General features: G+C 45.2%; 1 protein-coding gene across 6 annotated transcripts in view; it reads right to left on the reverse strand.

The window, feature by feature from the left end:
- The window catches only part of dscamb (Down syndrome cell adhesion molecule b), a 114,380-nt gene that overhangs the window by 24,369 nt on the left and 66,178 nt on the right, over positions 1–23,833 (reverse strand). For all 6 annotated transcript variants that reach the window (XM_086215531.1, XM_086215532.1, XM_086215530.1 and 3 more), the window contains 8 exons: positions 12,841–12,987; positions 11,496–11,774; positions 11,130–11,405; positions 9,320–9,616; positions 8,150–8,422; positions 6,332–6,610; positions 5,461–5,580; positions 2,479–2,658 (listed from right to left, as the gene is read on the reverse strand). In XM_086215531.1, the coding sequence (XP_086071657.1) occupies positions 2,479–2,658; positions 5,461–5,580; positions 6,332–6,610; positions 8,150–8,422; positions 9,320–9,616; positions 11,130–11,405; positions 11,496–11,774; positions 12,841–12,987 (1,851 nt within the window). The remainder of the gene's footprint in view (positions 1–2,478; positions 2,659–5,460; positions 5,581–6,331; positions 6,611–8,149; positions 8,423–9,319; positions 9,617–11,129; positions 11,406–11,495; positions 11,775–12,840; positions 12,988–23,833) is intronic.

A 23,833-nucleotide genomic window follows, 5' to 3' on the forward strand; every position in this document is an offset into this window, starting at 1 on the left:
AAACTCTGAGGAGGAACACTGAGGTGACTCTTTTGGCCAAGGTGGTGGAGTTGGAGTGCACCCGCGGTATGAACACATCCAGTTGTCGTAGCAACGCGCTGATTTCAAATCCTTCTTCATGGTTTGGGAATAGACATTGCAAAGTAAACATCATACTGTTATGGAGAAGATTTAAATCTTGTGATTGAGAGAAAATCTTTTTAGGAAAATGTGAAAATAAATCAAGTGAGCTCTCGAAGGCTTCTCTCATCGCCCCCTGCTGCCCATTGGAAAGAATGCAAGCTTAAGACACTTCTGCACTGGCTTCACTTGTCAGACTGGGATGCTCTGTCCTCCTACCAACAATATATAGGCTGTGTGTGTGTGTGTGTGTGTGTGTGTGTGTGTGAGAGAGAGAGAGAGAGAGAGAGAGAGAGAGAGAGAGACCCCTACTCAGCATTTCTTAGCATACAGAAGAATTACGGGGGAGAGCAGCTCCATCTCCTAACATGCGTCTCTCAGGTGTAGAAGCTAAAACATTTTGTGTTTAACGTCAGTGTGGATTTTAGGATTCAGCTCACTGTAAAGACTGATCACGTGATGCACGTGAAAAGGAGTTGAGTTCATTTGTAGCTGCCGTGTTTATTCAGTGGGTGGTAGAAAAAAGAAGAAAAAGGGTTAGAACAGCCATGGGTCAACTTTCTGCATAGCAACCGGGTGATGGAGCCATGAATCTGACCTATGAAAGCATGTTTGTCTCTGCAGCGCTGGCAGATTCACACAGTGGCTGCTTTCAACCTCGTACGCTACGAGGCTCAATTACAGTGACACATGAATATCCATGACATGCCAGTGGATGTTAATGATAAAAAGAAAAGCAAAACTGATGTATCTGGCAGGAGATTTCCACACAGATTATTTTCCCTCCACAGAGGGGTCAGAGGTCACGGTCAGTTCTCCAGCATTTTGAACATCTGACCTCCATTCCATCAGACTCAGTTACATTCAAAAACATGCAGTTATTGTGTGTTCCTTCCAACTGTAGTTCTCTTCTTGTATACACACGTTTTGCATTCTTTTCTTGTGGTACTTCTTGTACTTGGGTGATAAAGAGTGTCAGAGACAGCGAGAGGGCTGCCCGTCAGCGTGACTCCTCGTCCTACAGTTTGATAACAGTAGCAGCGAGAAAATAAGCCTCTCTAGCTTCTAAGCCCCATGGATACGAGCAGCCACTCCTCGCTCTACAGGGAGGCTACATGCTAATACTCAACTGAAGCAGGAGATCTGCAGCTGGGGACATTCAAGAGAAGAAGAACATTTTAACCAGCTTTAAATCATTATAATGCAGGGAACTTTACAAGTGAACAACACTCATTTGTCAGTGAAAGCAGAAATATTATAATATAGCATTTTAGGTGTGTGGGCACGACAAGGACAGTCAGGTCAACAGGCTGTCCACCATGTTGTCAGCCACAGCCAGCATGGGTGGAATGGGTGTCTGAGCAAGTACGTAAAATAGCTACTTTACTGCTAGTAACGGCAACATTCCAGTGGCCCAGGAGTGAGCAAAGAGCCCAGTGCATCCTGGTTGTTGTAGGTTTTCTAGTGTTTGAGCAAAAGGGAACACCACAGCAGATTTTGTCTCTTTTCTCTTGTTGTGTATCACCAAATAAATGTTTTAAAAAATGCGCTTTTTACTGATTCTATGTGCTTTTTACACACACACACACACACACACACACACACACACACACACACACACACACACACACACACACACACACACACACACACACACACACACATATGCTGATGAGGTCACGTTGATGAGCCTTGCTCTGTGATTCAGATTTAATGCCCCTTCATGCATCAAAAGGGGCTTCGCTGAAATAGCAACCGCCCCAGCACGCTCCACCCAGGAGAGTGTTTCCAGAGGGGAGGGTCTGGAGCACCAACAGCCTGCATTCATGCTGGAACTATGCACTTTTTTTCCATAAATGCATGCTGTTGGTACACAGACCACCAATATGAGAGTCTGGACCTGGCTCCGGTTAATAGCAGCACTCACAAACAAACAGCAATGTGCCGACATGCACCCATCAGAGAATGGGAGCAATGTTTGGACCCTCTGTGTTACTGGGAGTGTGAGCATTAGTTTTCACGATCACTAAGAGGTATAAATGTAAATGATATTCGTTTTTTTTATCATCTTCCCTGGCACTAAAGTTTTAAAGCAAATCTGTCTTCCAAATTACCTCAAGTTCGTGTCAACCACAGGTGTCGTTTTAGAGGATCAGGTCTCAAACCAGCGACTCAGCTGCCTCCCTGTTTACATACAAAGTTCCAGGCTTGCCGATCAGTTTCAAGCCAGAATTTCTGGAAAACCCTGCAGCTGGAACTCATGAGTAATGGTGGCCTTTTGCAGCACTGACGGAGAGACACTGGAATACGCATTGATTGCTTCACATCAGCTGTTATTGATCAGATAAAGGCTCTTACTTTTGACAGTGAGGTACATGGACTTGCTGACATCGGCTCCCACGTCGTTGCTGACCTTACACAGGTAAAAGCCATTGTCATCCTCCAGCACGTGCTTGATCAGCAGAGAGCCGTTGCTCAGCAGCTGGATGCGGGAGCCACTGTTCAGAGGGATGGGCTGAAACTGGGGGACGCCCGCACCTGCAGCATGAGGAAGAGGACAGTAGGGTTAATAATGACCAACATCTACACACGCTTAAAGTTCGGGCTGTGCAGTGGAGTAAAGAAAAAAACCACAATGCCAAAATGGAATATGGTACACTAAGCTGACGTCCGCTGTGTGCGTGTGCGCGCGCGTGTGTGTGTGTGTGTGTGTGATTTCATTTGAGCACATGCCTGTGTTTACAGATTTGATGACAAAGCCTGTCAGATTTAGGGAGGATTGTAAACATGTTTCTTAACACCAGGCCTAAATCCTTAAACCGCCAAACAGCTGCTGAGCGCAGCGTAGCAGGCCGAGCTGCCGGTGTGATGCAATCAGAGCAGACACAGCGCTCATGTTCAACACGACGGCAGATTGGTCGGTGCAGGGGAACAACAGGCAGAAGGGGAGCCTTGCTGCTGGCCTTCAACACGGGGCTTTGCCACACAAATTCAGATGTGTTTACTGTAGTTAGACGAGGATTTCCTCCGACTTAAGACTCCTGAGCGAGTGGTCAACTCTCCGGATTTATTCTTTGCACATTATTTGCTGCTTATATTTGTTAAGATGACAAACACCCAAGAAATATTCACAAGAAGTGTGTAAATCACCTTTGAGTATAAACTGATGTAATCTCAGTTTAGCACAGATGAATCCTCTGGGCCTGGATCCGTCTGGTTGGGCTGGAGTCTTGAACAGCATGTGTGTTCCAGCCATGATGTTTGAGCTCCATCATCAAAATAAACCTAACAAATTCTGCCTCCCTGCTTATTTTTGACTGGACTGGTAACAGACCTCTGCTAAAAACAGGTCAGAGTGGCTAAATGATCGCGTTGCGCCACTGGTGCCACTGGTGGAGTGTCCGCCCGTCATCTCAAACTGGTCTATCGTGAACGTGCAGTGACCTGTTTTCAACCATCGTGTCAAAATGAGTGTTTAACTGTTGTTTCGCAGCTGTGGTGACAGCTCAGTTCTACAGCTGAGTAAACTCAAACACCGGTGATGAAGCTGATCAACATGAGACGGCGGCAGTCGGAATATCTCGCTGTGAACAAACCAGTGCTGCAAACCTCCTTCTGATGGTTTCAAACACCGAGCAGTGAGGACCAGCACAGCCAGTGAACCTGACACGACGCTGAATGATGAGAATTCCGCCTTCAGCCGCCCTCTGCTCCTCTAATGATGAAAGCTCTGTATTTCACCTCGCTCATGTAGTATTAAACATGTGTGTGAACTGAGCCAGGCGTTGCATTAGCTTGTGTTAAAGTTAGCGTGTAGAGATTAGGCCATTTAGTGAGCTGTGGGTTTTTGCCTTTTAATTAAAATGCAGTCAAGTGGCTGTGACTAGCAAAGGGTCAAGTGGTGACTTTGTTCCTGCTCCCCTGGCTTTGAGAGGAAGAGCGAGGGAGATGTGTTCTTCCTTGAATTATGCATTTTGCATATCCAAATGGCGCTAGTTGTTATGCTAATAGCGGTTGACCTTTACTTACAGTTCCATATCTCCCAGAGATATTAATCTGGCTCTCTGCTACCGCTGTTGTAATAAAAGTATGCCAGACAGCCATTCCCTGGACAAACTGCTCTCCGCTTTACAACAAATTAGACGATTCCCAAACCACTTTCCTTGGATACACACTTCCTGAGGTAATTGTCATCGCCGCTCTTCAAAAATGCGTTAAAAGAGCATTAGCACAAAAAAAAACCCAGGAAAAACAGGCAACAATGTATGATGGAAGCCACTGAACAGACCTTCGCTCTTAACACACACGCGCACGCGCACACACACACACACACACTCACACACACACACACACACACACACAGTGCGGCTCAGCCTGATGTCTTTACTGATCCAAAGTGGTCAGATGTTGCTAATCAGCCATGAGGCCTCCTTCTCTCTCTCTCTGTCAAACTCACTCACTCTCTCTCTCTCTCTCTCACACACACACACACACACCCACACACACACACGCGCACACACACAAATCCCATCAAAGGTTGAAAAACTGATCTGTCATTCCTTTGATCATAGGACATAGAACACACACACACACGTACACAGACACAGACACAGACACACACACACACGCTTACACACGCACACACACCTCATCATCTCATTGGCTGTTTTCTTCCTCTTGGTGAAGCTTTCATCCCTGGTTTTATGGATGAGGGAGCAAACACCTGGGATCCCTCTTCATCTGCCCTGCTCAAGTGGCCAAACTCACCTGGTGCCTGCCTGCCCGCCTGCCTGCCTGCCTGCCTGTCTGTCTGTATGTCTGTCTGTCTGTCTGTCTGTCTGTCTGTCTGTCTGTCCCACCCACCTCCCCCTGATATTGTTCTAATGTCCTTTGCAGTACAGGTGGCGGCGTGTTCTATATAAACAAGGCAGTACTGCTACTATTGCAGGGTCATCTGCCAGGAATATTCACAGACTACGAAGTCCCTGGATTTCCTGCTGCCATGTTGGGATTTGTGAATAAAACCAACTCGATTTCAGTAAATACTGTTTTTTTCGACAACATGAGCAACTACATGCTTCCACCTTGCTGTTGCAGATGAGTTCACAATATCTAACACTCATGCAGTAAATCAAATCCTTCATGCAGGCACCATGAAAGTATCTCTGTCATTTCCTGCACCTCTGGACCGTAATCTTCTGTCTTATAAATGTACACCACTGAAGTCAGATCCTGAGTGGATCCTGGTACTCCTGAGCAATTCTGGGAATTTGGATTGAGGTTGTTTTCCTTTTTTTTGCTGAGAGGGTAACGCAGGATGTGTGTGTTCATGTAACGTACCTTTGGAGTGTTCCCATACGATCGTGGGTGGAGGGTAGCCTTCAGCCGAGCAGTTGAGAGTCACCGTTTTCCCGTAGATCCCGTCTTGATCCTCAGGCTGAACCACAAACTGAGGAGGAACTGGACACACACATACATGCGTATTATTATCTTGTAAAATACAGACTTGAAAAATGATCCTTAATCATCCTTGACTCTTACTGGAAAGTACACTGAAGAATCTTAGTATATGTGGCTCAAACTTAGTTATTTTGTAGTTGACACAACTACAAGTGCCGAATCGTATAAATATTACAAAAACTGCAGTATAAATCTCCAGAGACAGAGAGTTGCATCGTGACGCGTGGTTCAGGGAACCAGGCTGAACTCTGAAGATGTCCTTGTTCTGTTGTTGTTACAAACATGACTAACATGAAATACTAACGTGAAATTTGTAACTATAAATTGTACTTCCACTTATTCTTGCCATACAGTTCACAGATTATTTGCAGTACAAAATAATACTTGAACTACTTGTGCTGTGTTTACTACTTCTACAATAAAAGGACATTTAAAATAGACCTGCTTAAATATTAAAAATCAGACCACTATTACATAACTAACTAACAAACACCTACAACTTTAAGTTAATTTACATATTGTGTTCTTAATTTTAAGACACGCCCAGTTCATATATGTGTGATGGAGAAGAATACCAGTATCACTTCCAGAGGAAAGTAATTTTAGTGTTCAGACTGACTGGTGTACCCTTGGCTTAAAGAATGCATGTAGAGAGTATAGTAAATAGTATTAGTAGAAGTACAAATACATGGTGTATAATGTAGGCTACACAAAACCACCACTAACCCTGCAGTCCTTGTTTCCGTCTCACCTCGAACTATGAGCTGACTCTGGTGCTCCACGGCTGCAGCCTCGTTGCGGGCGATGCAGGTGTAGTTGCCGTTGTGGTCGGGTGTCAGGTTGGAGATTCTCAGCGAGCTGGTGAAGTCGATGTTGTCCACAGTCACACCCAGGCTGGCGGGGATTGGCCGCCCATCTTTCTGCCAGGTGATGTCCAGAGGCCGGTCTCCTGACATGACCACGCAGGGGATGAAGACACGCTGACCGATGGTGAAACGCTGGAACTCGAAGGGCTGAATGTAAGGAGGGACTAGAGAGAAGAGGGGACCGGGAGACACGAGGATCAGAAGGGTTCCAGCTCTAGAACCTGTTAGATCCCTGAATTCGTTGGTGTGCATTTCTAACTAGCGTGCTTTTAAGAGTTCCCAGAAGGAACATAAAGAACCTCTCGAGCAATAATTCTGTCTAACACTGAGAGTGGAGCAGAAAACAAGCAGATGTGACTCGTTCAGTTTGGACAAAGAAATCTAAACCTTATTTTGTCTCGCAGGTCTTTGACAATCAGGGTTTGATCTACTAGCACACCTGCGCATCTCCAGCATTTACCCTGACAAACAAGTGTAAAAACCCAAGCCTGCTGGATAATACAATCGCACAGTCACACACCAAGACGTATTCAAAAGGCCGAGGCTCTTTTCTCTCAGAAACCTGCAGCCATCTCACAAGTCATCGGTGGTTGAACGTCCAGTGAGATCAAATAACAGTGAAATAAAGCAGCACTTTAGCAGCTTATTTAATTCTCAACAAAGTGGAGATAATGGACTCCGGGGATCCCCAAAGACACTTCCGCATTTTCAGCATGAGTAGAGTAAATTAACAAATGCACTCGCTCGCTATAGCACCGCTGGGTCGTGTTGCGTTGCATCACGGCTCTCTCCTCTCCTCACTTCCTCACTGCTCCCCTCTCACCTCATAACAAAGTTAACCGTGGCGACGGCATCCTCACATACTGTTTAGAGGGAAATGGAGCGTAATGGGGAAGCCCTTCTTAGTATTTCCAATTACAGGTTGTAACATCTAAGCAGAGATCAGTGCCTGAGCGCCGTAATATCAGCTGCACTGATTTAGCCTTCATTAGTAACCCAAACGAAGTGAGGAATATCAGCCAGATTCATTTACATTCTGGATCAGCGTCTATTTATAGAGACGCCTGTTGCGAGCAACGCGTCTCCATTTCTCCTTTAATGCAATGATGGCTGAAGCTCTTGGCAGGAGACGGTTATCACCTCCAACACCACCACCTGCTCCCAGCTAGAAACCATATTTGTCTTTTTATTTTTGAAGATACTGCATCGTTTGTTTGGCGTGCACATAATCGTGAGCATCTACCATTTTTTTCGTGGATCATGTGATCCTTGTACGCGGGATGAGCAACCAAACTAAACTTCTCTCCATGGCTGCTCCCCATTTCCTTCGTGTGTGTGGTACGGGCACCAACTGTGCTTACACATAGACCCTTTAACTGCAAAAATGCCTTTTTTAGTGACATTATGATTAGAACTTGTGTTGAAACATTCGATTTGTGAGACATATCCAATCAAAGAGTTCAATGACACTGGACACTGTTATTTTAATACAGAATAACACAATCTTGAGACAATTGAGCTTTTCGGAACGCTGTTGTCTCTGCGTATGTTCAAGGACATTATCACATTCGTATTGACAGCTGACCAGTCGCCGCCATATTTCCCTCAAGGTTTTAACTGGTTTATATCTGACACGAGAGGAAACTGAAGCGATGTTGTAAGGGATAATGAGCTCAAGACACGTGCAGTTGAGCGGGACTGACCTCTGACCCGCAGGTGGACACTCTGGGAGTCCATCTTGTTGGGCTGCACCATCACCTTGCAGTTGTACTCGCCAGCATCCACCTGCTGCACGTTGGTGAGCTTCAGCGTGCCGTTGTTCTCAAAGGCTCGCTGGCGGTGGTTGAACGGGAGCAATGCTGAGTTCTTGTACCATTTTATGGAATAGTAGGGGTAGCCAATCACACGGCAGTGAATGAAGGCGTCCCGCCCAGCGATCGCTGTGATGTTTTTCATTGGACGAATGCTGGCACGGCCTACAAACGACAGACATCGAGACATTAATGGATAGACATTAAGTGGCAAGAGCTGTGATGTTTGCTGCAGTTTGTCTGTATTTACACATAAAACAGTACGTTTTAGACTCATTAGGGTTGAAGCAGCACAATGTTAACTAACAAAGAGCAGCTTCTTATCTTCAGCATTCTTCGGTGTGAAGAGGAACCTGCAGATCTTTGAGACCTTCATGTTGACTTTAAGTGGAGGGCGGTAAAACGACAAACAGATTAAATCGCTGAACATCTGACGGGTGTTTAAATAATACTGTTGTACTGATACGTGTAACTTGGCTGTTGCTGCTCGCCCACATAACAGTAATACATTCTGTGTCTCATAAAATGGAAACACAGTAATCGCTTTAACATCTGATCATGAAGAGTTGAATTGGCTGCTTCAGTACACGCACACACACACACACACACACACACACACACCACAGATAAATTTATTCATGCAAACAGACGAAATGTATTTTTCTTCTGGCTATTTACAAACCCGCCTATTTTGGAACCCAATATCCAGATACGATTATGTGCAGCAAACCAAGAAAATTCATTTGACCTAAAAGTAGAGGCATGTAGGCACAGCAGAGTAATAATTTGGGGAGAAAAGGAAGAGGCTAAAATATTAGAAATAACAGAATGGGCACAGAAGAGAAGAACGCAAAATTTAAAAAAGAAGGAGGGGCAAAATGTATCAGCGAACCTCAATGTAATAAAACATTTAGCTTTTAAATCCTTATCAGCTGATAAACTGCCGCTGGACTAATTTCAGAGCTAAGACTGTGAAACTAGCTGGACAGAGAGACAGACACACACAGAGAGACAGACAGGTATGTGTATTGTTGTTCTTGGAGGAGCTGATTTGACAAGCACCTCTTACGTTTATTCGAGCCTGGTGGTACACGACCCCAGCTGAGTTGCTGCATGTGCACCGGTACACCCCGCCGTCCTGCACCTGAGTGTGTGTGACATTCAGCTGGCTGACCACATGGCCCTCGTGGGTCTCGTAGTGTCCCAGGTGGTGGTGACTGTCTTTAATGACTGGGTCATCGTCCAGTGACCATGTGCACCTGGGAGGCGGCGTGCCCTTGACATTGCAGACCAGGAAGACCGGCTCGTTGGGGTTCACCACCTTCTCGCTGAAGGAGGACAGGATCTTTGGCGTCCCATCTTTGGTGGAGGTGGGAGAGGAACACAGTGATGAAAGTGAGTGAACTGTGGCCAGATGCTAGTTTCTCTGCCTCGGAAGAAAAGAAAATATGTTTCTTTGTTGAGCGACAGAAATCTAAAATATGGGCAGTAGCTTTTATTAGCTCCAGTTTAAACTTGCTGCTGAGTGAAGACACTGAGTGAGTGCAGTTTTATCTTGATCCATGAGAAACGTGGCAGTAGACCAAACTGTTCTTTGATTTGAACTTAAATAACTTACAGCTGATGAGGGGGGAACTATTAAACACAAACACACAGTGGGTGAAATGAATTCTTCTGGGATGATAATATTTATAATTTTTTTAAAAAGTCCTTGAAGCTTTTCTCTTATTTTCATGAATTGTGGTGAGGAAGGAACGCTGCTCTCTCTCCTCCGCTGAGCCAGGCAGGACGCTGCTGGCCGTCACTGAACTCTGCGTGGTGAGGTCAGTGTAACGGAGGGAACGTACACAGTGGCATGAATCGATAATTGAAATCGAACCTTCATAATCAACCATTAAAATGATAAGACGTTAAATATAAATATGTGCTTGCTGGTTCCTGAGGCCGGCTACTTGAGTGAGAAGCGACCTCGGCATGTTTGGTGCCATCTGAGCACACAAGACCAACTCAGAGGAGGCAGAGGAGGACGATTCCATGCATGTTTTCATTGTTCATAAAAGTCTGGCCAGGTCTAAAATGTTTTCTAGGATATTTGGCTGGATATACGGCACCAGAGAGGGTTTGTACCCTGATTACTGCAACGCTGGAGGAGTTTATTGTCTTGTACTTTTCAGTCTTGTCAGTTGGTGGTTCATGTCCACTTAACAAGTGTCAGTTACCAGAGGCAAAAAAGGAAAAAGAACATCCTGGAACTGAAGCTGATTATTAATTCAGAGATGTTGCGTCACTTGTTATCAGGAGGAAATCGCTGACCTTAAAGACATTTTCTGTAAGATAATAATCAGCGAGAGGAATGAGAGAATCTTGAGTTTCCAAATTCTTTGCTATATCTTCATTCTGCATCTGGACACAACAGTGGGATTCATTAAGAACAGAAAGAGCAGTCGGCTTTTGAAACGTCTACGTCTGCCTGCCGCTGCTCTGGGATAATCTAGGCCTGTTCCACATGATTATAGATGATCGATATCTTCTTTTTACAGCTCTCTGGCCACAGGAGACAGTTGCCTGAGCAACGCTGCCAAGGTAAGCTACTGGAATCAAGAGTGTGTGTGTATGTTGCGTTGCATGTGTGTGAAGTCTGGGATGATCATGCTCATGGCGCCTGTAGCAGAGAGTCACAGCAGGATGCCATTAACACGTAAACCCTGTATTGATCTTCTGGGCCTGAACCTGTTTCTGCTAACTGAATATGCAATGTGCTGTAGAGTGGCTCTTCTGGTCAGCACGCGCGCGTATGTGTGTGTGTGTGTGTGTGTGTGTGTGTGTGTGTGTGTGCTTGTGCACTCCTAAAAATCAAATCTGCCTCCTTTACCTTCAAGGATGACTTGCACAAAATCCTGTGCAGACATTTTGCCCTTTCTGGCGAAACACTGGTAGGCTCCACCGTCACTCTTTGACATCCCCTCCATGATGAGGTTCTCTCGGTTCAGCCCGGTGAAACGAACGTTGTTGCCAGGGTAGATGATCTCTCCGTTGCGGTACCATGACAGCTCGTACTCGTCTGAGCCGCTCACGCTACAGGACAGAGACACCTTGCTACCCACGCTGCCTTTCACCTTCCGAGGGCTGACCACCGCCTTCAAGGGCTCTAAGGACACAGAAATCAGGAAATTGTTGTATTTTTTAGCATCAAAATAGCATGAAGTTTACTGACAATACCCCCTGCTAAAGGACTTACGTTTGACATGCAGGCGCCCCATGACCTCGGCATTGCCGTAACTGTTCCACACTTCACAAACATACGTTCCAGAGTCGCTGGGCTGCACGCTCTCTATCAGCAGCCCTGTGATGGTCTGCCGGAAGCGACTGTCAGGCTCCAAAGGGCTGTTGTCCTTGAGCCAGCGGTATTTGGGCATCGGGTAGCCTGAGGCCTTACAGGGCAGCTCCACTCGATGATTAATCATCACCTCGCGGTGGTCAAAGCCATCCAAGATTCCTGGCTCAGCATTGGTGGGGTCTAGAAGGAGCAGAGAATTTCTTGTTAATTAGAGGTGAGCGTTGCCAGGCGCCTGACAGTATAATCCAATATTGATTCTCTGGGTCAAGATTCAGTTCCATAAACTGTATATTTTGTTAAGTGAGGGAGAGTGGAGAGAAACAGAAAGTGTGACACCCAAATCAGAGAAAGCGCCATAGATCGTCCTTTTCTATCTACCCATCTGCCCGGTGAACGACAGGAAGACGATGCAGAGACCGACACTCCAGCGTGCGCTGTCTGTTACTGAGGAACAAAGACGGACGCCATCATTTACGGCTGCGGTTGAGCCTCCTGAAAACATGATGCTAAACACAGCGCCTCACCCGCGGCATTCATAAACTTTAACAACCAGTTCCGAGGCAGACCCATAATTCACAAGGAATACTATCCATTATGGTAATGTTTGTTACAGCTCGGCCACATTTTAATATTCACTGGGCTGCACCATAATGTCACGTCATCGGTATCAGCAGATATTTTGTCAGCAGCACATCCGATATCAGCAAACATCCAATCTCACGCATCCCTTGAAACATTGTTTTGCTGTCTGGATCAGTGCTGAAAACCAAATAGTGAGTCACATCCATCCATTGTCTTCCGCTTATCCCTGTTAAGGGTCGTGGGGGGGTGGAGCCTATCCCAGCGGCAACGGGCGAGAGGCGGTGTTCACCCTGGACAGGTCGCCAGTCCATCGCAGGGCCAACACAGAGAGACGAACAACCAAATAGTGAGTCGGATTTCTAGCAAAACTTATTTTTAAAATTAAAACTGTATTTTTTGAAACGGCATGAACAGTTAGAAGTGATCGTATCATAGTTCTTGTTCCAGTGACATCCTGATACACTGATAGTGTCGTTTACTTTGCTCATCCAGCCCTAATTTAGATGCAGATTTGTCTGTTTAATCGTTTGCGTTTACCAATTAACTTTTAGAGTTTGCCACTATCTCCACATCTCCTAGCATCTGTGTGTTATTTATGTCACACACACACAGGAAGACAAATTCATGTTTCTGGCATGGAAATGGATTTTCATGTAATACTGACCTGACACAATGAGACGCGCACTGTTGCTCTGGCGAGTCTCACCGGTGTAACGGTGGCGGGTGGTGCAGCGGTAGTTATTCAGCCCATCCTCAGGCAGGACGTCCAGAATATACAAGGCTCCCGTGGATGTGATGAGATATCTTTGTCCTGGAGCAGATGAGGAGAGAAACACATGAAAGGCAACATTTGTTAAAGAGGAGCAAAACAACTTCAACAGAATAAAGAACTCCCTCATTCCAGGACAACATGAGGACTTTCCTCTCCTCAACATGCTGGCGCAATCCCTGGATGGGAGAAACTGGTTTTTTTTATAAGGGATGTGAGAGTTTTTTTTCCTGTTGAGAGACTAAACCCAAAATATTTGACCTAAAACCTCATATTAAAATGGGACACAAAAGAAAAACATTTGTGTAATTTTAATGATACATAGGTTCATAAAACAGCCTTTGTTGTCCAGACGTGTGCTGTTGCAGGAGCCTGACTGGCGTCGTCGCCTACAGACAGACGATCCCTCTTGGTCTGTCACAGCCAGTTCAGTGTGTACAGTAATATTATGTTAATTCTGCAGATAAAACCTGTCTGAGCAGGGTTGTCATCATCCATGAGGAAGGAAATCTTCCTCTCTGCTATCACATGGATGCCCACATGCCCAAGGGAGCAGATTGATGTCAGAATTGATCGAAAAAGCAATTTACAGGAGATTGCAGTGGTGGGCATCCTAAGACAGAGGCAGCTTAGCACGCCCGTAAGGCCTGACGGGAAGCAGCTACGGGTACGTTGACAGAGTTGAGAGGAGAAATAATGCGCGTGGAAAGGTTTAAGAAAACATTTCTCTGCACCTTTTGCATGTAAATATCTCTCCCTTCAGACAATCAGTAACTACTAAATAAAAATGGGATGACTAGCAAGCTAATAAAAGCAGCCAGGAAGGAGAAGAAAGGGGAAGTGACACGATAGATTGTGAGGCGACACGTTTCAGGGGGGATTATTTCCTAAAGTTTCCGTTTGTCTCTGTTCGTGTGTGTCGTGATTGACAGTAAGCTCAGCGTAATGTGAACGTTAATATGAAACTTGGCAGTATGGATTAATGATTAACAAGGAAACAAATTAACACTCGGTGTTTAGTTCTTGTCTTTGGATGTTGTTTGTTATCCAGTACAAACACTGAGGCACAGCAAAGAGGAGGTCTGACAGTAGAACCCGTCAGAGGAAGTACCCGAGAGGAGAACCTGAGCTAGCGAGCGATTAGCAGAAATATACACCACAAGTTGAATTCTGATCACCCCAGTTGTCAGAAGGAAGCGCAGGAAGCACACAGATCTAATCTCAACCAGCCGAAAATATGTTCCATATCAGCTTTGATAAATGAGAGACGAACTCTAACCAGCAGACCCGCTCGTAGGTACTCGCTCATCTTCATACTCATCTAGAAAAGTTGATATAGAACATATTTCTGGCTCGCTGAGATTGTACACGCCACTTTAGAGACGTGGAATGCAACATTTGATTCAGGCGACTGGGGTGTTTTGATTGCACCGTGTCTGAAGGCAGTGGTATTAGCGATTTATCCAAAAGTAGAACAGACTGAGGCTGTGTGGGACCCGCGAAGGAAGATTAGCAATGAGTTATTCATTTCCGTTGATCGGGGGGAGCAGCGGGTTTTCTCCTTCTCTTCTTTTTTTTTTTTTATACATTGTATAAGTGGGTAGTGTGTGAAATTTTGCAAAGCTAAACAAGTGAAACATTCATTGTTTGCTCTCTTGCTCCAAACGGCCTTCCAAGTAGACACTACATGACGGCATGAAAAATGCATGGGCCAGCAGCTGTGGAGGTCTCTCTCTCTCTGTCTGTCTGTCTCTCTCTCTCTCTCTTCTGTGTGGGTTAACAAATTAGACGCCACCTCCCCGAGGTCACGTAACATCATCCCTATAGATTAGAGAGAAAACAGCTGTATGCTGCACTATTATTGCTTTGTTGCCTGGACGGTTCATGATGGTGTTTAGTCGCTACCAGACGGAGGAGCAGCAGAGTCCAAAGCGATCAGTTGAAAAACATGTTAATGAGAAACAGACGGAATTTATTCACGTCTACACTAATGTTGACATCAAACCACTACATGTTTTAATATTCCACTTGGGACTAATATGTATGAAAGAAGCAAAGCATGCTTAATATGCTTACATATTATATGCATTTTGGATGTTTATACTTGCACAGGAAAATAGACCTTGTGGGGTTAAACAAACAGGGGAAGACAGAGCGAGGCGGGAGAAATCGCACAGCTATTGTAAGCATTGACCTAGATAGAACCGACAACAGATTCCATGGATTTGATGTCCTGAAGGGGTTTTACTGGTTTACATACAGGGCTGTTAGATGGGCATCCAGCGAGTGGAATCTATAAAGAGAGGTGGTGTGTGCGTGCGTGTCTGTGTGTGTGCGTGTGTGTGTGTGTGTGTGTGTGTGCGCCGGCAGCCATGTATGCATGCCAGTGTGCGAGACGATTGGTGGGAGGAAATCTTCTCAGGGGTTGAGGAGGGCAAATGCAAAACAAACCAAATATAATAAAAAATGCATCACTGGTTTTCTCTTCACTCCCAGCTTCGCTCTCCAGCTACGTTTTCACTGCTTCTGTAGGTTTCCAAAATGGAACGACATTCTGTATTGTCAGTATTCTATGGCTGTGTAAGTACAAAAAAGAGGCGAGAGGAATAACCACAAGTATTTCACCGTTAAACAGCAACAATGTGAAACTATTCACTAGCATGTAGCAGCAGAAACAACATCCAAACCCCAAAGCTGTCCACTCCACACACTGCCTCTTTCCCTTTTTTCTCTCCTCCCTTCTCGCTTCTCCATTTTGATTCTGTACTGGTCCGCTGAAATCTCACAGTGGAATCCATCTTGAGTGAGACAAAATGGTATTTCACTCCAGCCGCTGTGAGCTGCTGTAATTTTCTCTTCAAGCACCTCCATGCTCCTGCAACGCCTTTTAAGACATCAGAGCTCAGTTATTGTGTTATGGCAGAATGAAGTGCAGGCAGAGGGGACGCTGTGGTGGGGAGGGGATTCAAAATGAGAGCTATTGTATTGAATTGCATGTCTTCATTCAGGGTCTGGCTTTGATTCCACAGCTTTATCTTTAACTGGCTCCCTGCATCAGTAATTCCTGCTCGCAATACCAGAGAGCCAAGTGAAAGACGAGGTAAATACACCAACTGTTAAATGATGGTGAACTTGTAGTGGATCAGCTGCTACCGACTAACGAAGGCAGTATTTGAGGCCTCAGCTCTCACGTGAATTATGAGCCTGTGCATTACAGTCAGAAAGAGAAGCCCTTCCCTCCATTCACTCACAGACGCCGCTCGTGTAAAGTGAAAAAGTGCTCCACTCCACCAGACACACTTTATCTAATCATCCCCACTTTGCCATTGACAGGATCTAATACGAGCAGCGGCTCTCGCTCTCAGCGGGCTAAATAAGCCTCGACGTACAGATGAGCTAGTGTCACAGCATCCTCACTCGCTACCCGTGTCACTGAAGTCGCTCCCGCTCAAACGGGAGCCAAGTTGTTTAGGTTTCAGCTGTCAATCCACCGCAGTGGCTTGAATGTATTAGTCTTAAAATACCAATACTCTCCTCCCCATTGGCCAGGTGAAACCTACTTCCTAATAAAACTGCATGTGATGTCAGTCAGCACACTCCCAATTATACTGTATTTCTGGCATATTCACCGAGCAAATCGTGCGTGTCTCCTGGATTTACCGTGAATGTGAAACTGAGAAGAGAAGCAGCATCCGCGATCGTCATGTTCTCGCTCAGTTCACTCAGAGGTCAAGCTGTCAATCACTGGGAGCCACTTCAATCTTACACCAAATACAAAGGAGGAGCCAGAATGTTTGCAAGAGTACGAAGAGCAAGGGGAGGAAATAGAAGAGATATTTTCAGCAATACTTTCAGAATTCTTCTGAAAAAGGAGAAGCATCTGAAACCAGTGTGAGAAGCACTGACCAACAAAAGGAGAGAAACAGAGAGAGAAAAATGACACACAACATCACAACTGCATCAGCCAACAATTAGCCTTCACTTCATTCCTTCCCAGGAAACAAATCCTTCATAGTCGGCACCAAGGAGAATTTCAACCCCCGATGTTCCCTTGCTGCGCCATAATTCCAGCCACAGTGCCGGAGCCGGTCCGTGACCGAGGCGATCCGGGTTGATACAAGTCAGGAGAGTTTTGGGAACCACAGCCGGACCTGCACTTACAGGGATTTTACAAGATGCGTCATCAGAACAACATTCAGTTGTTGTGCTGGAACACTGAATGTTAGGTCAGACGAGTCAACATTCACCTGATTTCAAGGTAAATTCCACTTTTTTGTCCTTGTTCCCACTTCCCTATGTGTTTGGTTCAAAAGTATTGATATGAAGCTCGTTCCCAATATGGATCAATAACGGCAACTGACAAACAGGTTCAGCACTGATGGCGAGCGAAGGTTCGTGTCAAAGTCCATCCAGCGACACGCTGATTGTTGTCAACTGGGAACTCTGACCTTCTCTAAAGGGATGTTTGTTTGGGTACATTTGTTCTTCTGGTCTGAACGCAGACAGCGATCCAGACAGCGATGCACTGCTGGGTATGATGATGCGGTGGGCAGGCTAGAAGGGTCCTCCTCTCCTCAGGACCAGCCGGTGAGTCAGTGCTGTTATTGTGTAAAGAGAAAGGTGGGCCTGGATCTCCAGTGCACTGTGAGTCAGACAGTGAGGAGGGACCCATTTCTGGTCAGGCCAGCAGAGACCGAGAGATGATAAATGAGCTTATGAAAGCTGCTAGTCCATGTGGTAAGTTATTAAAATTAAAAACAGTTAGCTGTCTATTATAAGCCTGCTGTACACAGCCTCTACTGAGAAAATGAAGCACCCACCCAAATGTTTCTCAGCTCATAAGGAGAAGCTGTCGGTGTGCTATTGACCTGGTTACAAAGCCTCTCCAGTGCTCCATCTTTTCTCTGCATGAATCCAGCAGCGGTGAGAACGTTGCACATCCTGCCTATATAATCCTACAGCACTACAAATCACACATTTGAGAGGACACGCCGCCTCGACTCCTGCGGTGGAGTGAGTGATGTGTTCTCAGACTAATTTCTGTCTGCTCAGAGTCGGGGGTTCGCTGCACGGTGAAAGAGGGCGCAGGGGGCCAGACGTTGGATCGCAGCTTTAATCTGAGCTGATTGGGGTCAGATCGCAGGACTGAACTCTCCACCGCACAGCTTCTTTGGGCTGTACGGCAACATGCAGAGAAACTCAGATGAGCTCTGTGACGATGAAGCACAAACCAAGAAATATCTATTGTTAATCTGTCCGTCCGCCCATTTCAACATCATCAAAAGCTTTATATAACTGCATTCAATTCAACGCATACAACTCATGACCTCCAGGCTTTATTAGTTACGGTTTTGACTTAAAATTTGTTTTACAATATTTGACAAATCAAAGAGGAAAACATAATGCTGGCGATCAACTCCGATGCCTACACGGCAGTCCAGAGACGAGATGATCCCCCTTTCCAAAGATCCAAGCCATTTTTTTGTCTGAACTCTCTTTGATCTTTGTTGATTCCATCGTGCCATCAAAGGGCCAATCAACTCCGGTTTGATCTTTGACCTCCAAATTGTTCTGAATAACGCTGAGAGGACTGATTGAACCATTCATATCGGAGATTTGCTGGTAAAAGGCCCGAGCCAATCCAACTCAAAAAGCTTTCAGCACCTGTAAAAGTCACCTATAAAAATCTCTTTCTCTCAATGCACCTGCTGCGTGAATAGATTTTAGGAATACAAGTAAATGACAGAGCTGCCATTGAAGCCCCGGTGAAGAAGGCATCCTTGATTCAGGGAAAGTTTTGGCATCAGAGCTAGAATGCTAAGAGACTCTGTCTCTTATTTACCCTCAAAAACCTCTGTGTTCCTGGTTGGCACGTTTGACTTCCTCTCCTGTGTCGTCTTCTCTCTCTCTCTCTCTCTCTCTCTCTCTCTCTCTCCCTCTCTCTCCTGCATGCTTCTCGCTCTTTCCCTCAATCTGTGTGTCTTGAATGCTAAAAGAGAGGTTGGCTGTGTCAGAACATTGCAACCAGATCCTGCAGTGTCAAAGCCCACATCCACCCACCAACACCTTCCTTTAGCTTCCCGTTAGCCCCGAAGCTGCACCTCACGCTAAATTAACACCTGGCTGGGTGTAATTCAATGAATTGATCAGCAATACAAGAAAGGATTTGATACATTTATGCATCGGTTGCAGATTTTTAAAATGCTGACGTTAATCATCTTTTCATTGAGGCCACTGTTTTCCTCGCGCCTGCGAGTCTTTAGTGTCTGATTTCCGTGAGGATGAGTCACATCGGTGTCACAAATGTGTGTTTCAGGGTGACGTGTATTGTTGTTCCGCTCGTTCTTTCGATCACCGTCTACTTTTACTGCTCCAACATCGGTTATGACGTCGAAACTTTGAATCTAAAATGTTAAGAAAACACCACTCAAATGTTGATCGGACTTCTTTTTTGTTCAGCAGTTTTAGCAAAGGCAGACAGAGTGAAATGCTGTGACTGGTCGTGTTACATCACCCCGTCGTTAAATCAAGAATGGGTTGACACTGATCATAAATAATTTGCGCATTGTAATCCATGCAAAAAATGTCCAACTGCCATGAGATGAACAATTCATGTGTAAAATAACAACTGAACAAGCGAAGGATGTCTTCTTAATAAATCATGAGCGCTCGCTCGGTCCTGTTACTGGTCAGATTTGCAACATTAGAGTAGCAAGACGACAGTAAAAACAACGACAAAAAAACCCAGATTGACAGGTATTTTCATCTTTTTGATTGTCTGAAGGCGAATGAACATTTCTAGGGTTTTGAAGGACCTGGGGTCGGTTCAAAGTACAGCACTGGTTTTCATGCAAACGGGCGAGAAAATCTGCTGCAGCTAAATTAAACATTGCTCACTTACGTTTTATTCATAGAAAGCAAACGATAGATGTTACTGACCAATCACAGCGCACAAAATGTCGAGTCTGAAAAATTGTAGGAGAAACCCTCCTTTACGTATGAGGAAATAAAAACAGGATTTTATTGCAGGAGTCTGTTTTTTTTTTTAATAAGTTTTTGTGCATATTTTCATTCAACTCTTTAAGAAACATCAATCACTTTTCAAAATTGTGCCAAAATGACAGCAGATGCTGCTGTCTAAAGTTACTTAAGAGTACATTTTGTGGTCAGCGTGGATAAACCTGTGCATCCCTGTCTTGATCAGCTAAAATAAGCAGATGGAGGAGGAAGGAGGAGTGAATGTGCAGGTGGGACGAGCGCCTGGACCCGAGCTGGGAGCTGTCCTGCATCTGCTCTCATCACTGGAATATTCTTTAAAGCTATTTCCCTGCGGGGAGCAATAAAGTTTGATGAGGAAGGTTCCCTAATTGCGTTTTACTAACACATTAACGTTGCGTTCACAGCAACGAACCGGACGAAGGATTCGTTTTTCTGGGATGAGAAACAACAGCCTCCTGCAGTGAAGGAGGACTGCGCCTGCATGGAGGTACTGTCATGGCGGAGAGCGCCCCTACACATGGAGAGAAGATTAATTTTACATTAAGGTGTAGTAGCTTGCTGAGCCTGGCGATAGTCGGGCATTCTCACACACACACACGTGACATAAAAACTGCTGAAAAGGAGAGTCAGGTCTCCAAGGTTAAAGAGTCTGGGGGTTGTTGATGTCTCTGATGAGGTTAGCAATCCAGTAATCTCCACTAAAGGCCAGTGCCATTAAACCGCAGGTTGCTAAGCAGGTCTGCAGCAGCCAGACAACTAAACGGGTAGACGGGTCCTGCTTCTATAGCAACTACATCTCTGTTCATCCATCCTGGCCCCGAATTACGATCACTAATTCTATCAAAAACATTTAATTCACAGCCATAAGCCGATTTAACAGCATTTGTTTATTTTACTTGTTACTTTGCCGAAATCACAATTGCAAGGTATTTGTGATTTCTCACATCAAATAAGAAGTAATTTTCTGCTCTATTAATGAATATCCATATTCAACATTTCAAGATATAGGAGCTTTTTACAGTTTATTGTGGGTAAATTGTGTTGTGACTCTAGAAAGGTGTTGGTGGTGAGGATCTGCCGCAAACCCCCTGAGGTAGCTTATTTCGCACATTTTAGCTTGTGGGCGGTGCAAACAAAACCAGTGTGTAGCTGAAGTGGGATGTCCAAGTCCATCCAGCACCGTCGCTGCCCTGAGGAGGGCCCCCCAGTCTGCAGCCCAGAGGCACACCCGGCTACAGCTGCACCGAAAACGCGTCTATGTTTTATGTCTGTAATTTGCGATGCACATTTCCACAGCACATTACAGTGCAGCGTTTCTAATTTTAAAACAACATTTTGCTAACCAGCAGCCGAAGAAACTGATGTCAACTGTTGCACTCTGTGTTTGACTCTATGTCTGGAAAATTATACTCATAGATGGATGGTAAAATGAGTAATTAAATCCAGCCTTCGATTTCCACCATACTGGAGGGAGGATGTTGCTCTGTTGTGCGCGTGAGTGCGTGTGTGTGTGTGTGTGTATGTGTGTGCGCACGCGTGCAACATGTGTAGCAGTCTGCCATCATAACCTAATTATTGCAGCAGCTTAACAGCAGCAATTAGCACATTTCCATCAGACGACACTAATTTGTGAATTCCATTCCAGCGCCATTCAGGACCAACAGAGGAGAGAGAGAGACTTAAGTCACTGTTGAGCTACTGGCAATGTTAAATCCATATCTATAGAGCTGTGAAAATTGCTTATGGTAATTGCAGTTATTGTAAAACTAGGCTGAAGCTTTAATGAAATTTCAAATTTTAATCATTTGTTTTTTGTATAGTCCCCACTTACGGACCCCCCCCCCCCCCCCCCCCCCCCCGGACCCAATTTTCCCTCATCTGACTTCCCAATAAAACACAACACCTCTCCCTGGCAGCTCCCTAAGATAAATGGAATTGTTTCGTCAAACAATGATTTCCTCTCACTTCAGGGGGAAAAGGAGAATCTCATTCTGGCAATATTTATGTCCCTTGATTTAAAGCCTTCAAGAAGAAATCTGTGATTGTAATTATTCGTAATTAATTAACAACTAATATCACAACACACCGAGGAAATGTGCACCTGGCACATCAGCGCCGGTCTTCTTGCAGCATCAGTTGGGAATGTGAAGGGTGGATGACTCCAGCAGTTACATCTTTGTGCATAATACAACAGCCACAAAATAACATTCTCCCTCCCTTCCCCTTGCTAACCCCCCCCCCCCCCCCACCTCCTACGCAGAGCGGCATGTTGAGTGATAGGCCTGTGGATGAGTCTGGACAGTGCGTCTGAGGCCCTGCTTTTTAATAGGGTTCTGTTCCCAGTAATTATCCTGACACAATTTGATCAGCACAGGGCTAAGTATCTTCATCTGAGGGAGATCGGGGGGAATTAACGCTGATGTAATAAGTACAATTTGTCACTATTAAGACGGAGGTGTTGACAGGCGCTGGTGTTGTCAGGGCAACTGATGGCGCTCCCGTGTTACAGTATGTATTCTACTGCATCTGGAGAGCAGAGCTTTCAGGCCCCCTCAATAATCGATTCGTTGCTCTGCACAGGCTGAAGCACACATGCTATGACGTACTGATGTACACATGAGAGAGACGCTGCACCGAGACGCGTTGCAACATGAGACTCAGACATTCACGGACGCGCTGTAAACATACAAGCCACAAAAACTGCGTGTTCAGTCCACCAGCTAAAACATCCATGTGGTCGGCTGGACTCACGAATCTCAGTCACAACCAACTGGCTGAGCTACATCGAGCCTCCGAGGGTGCAGAGTAACAAGGGTAAAAATGCACTAATGAGACGGGACTTGGGCATCGGGTGTTGCCAAGGAGACAACCAACGCCAAGATCTTCACCATCTAATTTGTCTCAATGGACATTTTTTGAAAGGAATCCACACGAGCAATTTGCAGGAGTGAAACTCTTCCAAGTAGGCTAAACTGCTCCGCTGCTTCAGGGGGAACTGGGCTTGTTTAGGCTAATAATTAGAGATGTGAACCACAGTACCTGCATCAGGCCCGGTCCGGGTGTGTTTGATACCAGATCTGAATCCATCAGATGGAATAAAAGCCCATTAAACCTGAGCCTGAACAACCGATGTGGTGAAAATATCTCCACTAAACTCCAGCAGAAGTGTTTTCAACCCTCAGCTCGCTCCTTGAGCCTCACTTTCACCGCTTGAAATAACAAACACTGACACCAGCGGGTCATGGCACCTTCTTTTGCAATTTAATTTGAATCATCTGAATACTTTGTGTCCAACAGAGTCGAACGTCTTCCCTCCAGGGGCTCGTGTCACATTCCCCAACGAAATAGATCATCTGAGATGATTCGCTTGAGTTCTGAGCCTGAACGAAGGCAGGCGACTACAGTCACATCATAAGGTGTCCGTTAAGAAAGAAAGATAAAAGAAATTTCAAGTTATGTGACATCATTTTGCCGAGCTCCACGAATAACACGACGCACGAAATCTACAGAGAAACGGGTGAATATGTAATCAAAAGTATTGACAATGTTTGTCATGAAGTAAACTGAGAGTGGAGGAATGTGGTGATACTGACAGCTGCCCTTTGAGTGGCTTTTGGAAAAGGTCAGTGTACCTGGCTGCCCAATCTCCTTAAAGCCCCGACATACCAGCTGAACACTGGGAGAAGATCATCATATCCGCCGACATTTAACTACAGAAAAACAGGTTCAGCAAAGACTCTAAACTGAAGATGCTTAGGCTGGCATTTTATCACAATCACATTATACATGAATATTTACGAAAATGTCTTTAAGAAGAAGGGAAAACTTACAGCAACTTGAAATCACTCATGTAACTTTACAGAAAACATCTGAGGATGTTGTTCTTCAT

The sequence above is a fragment of the Aulostomus chinensis genome, chromosome 10 (genome assembly GCF_037954235.1).
Source record: "Aulostomus chinensis isolate RoL2024-O1b breed Wild chromosome 10, RoL_Achi_v1.0, whole genome shotgun sequence".
Taxonomy (NCBI): Eukaryota; Metazoa; Chordata; class Actinopteri; order Syngnathiformes; family Aulostomidae; genus Aulostomus; species Aulostomus chinensis.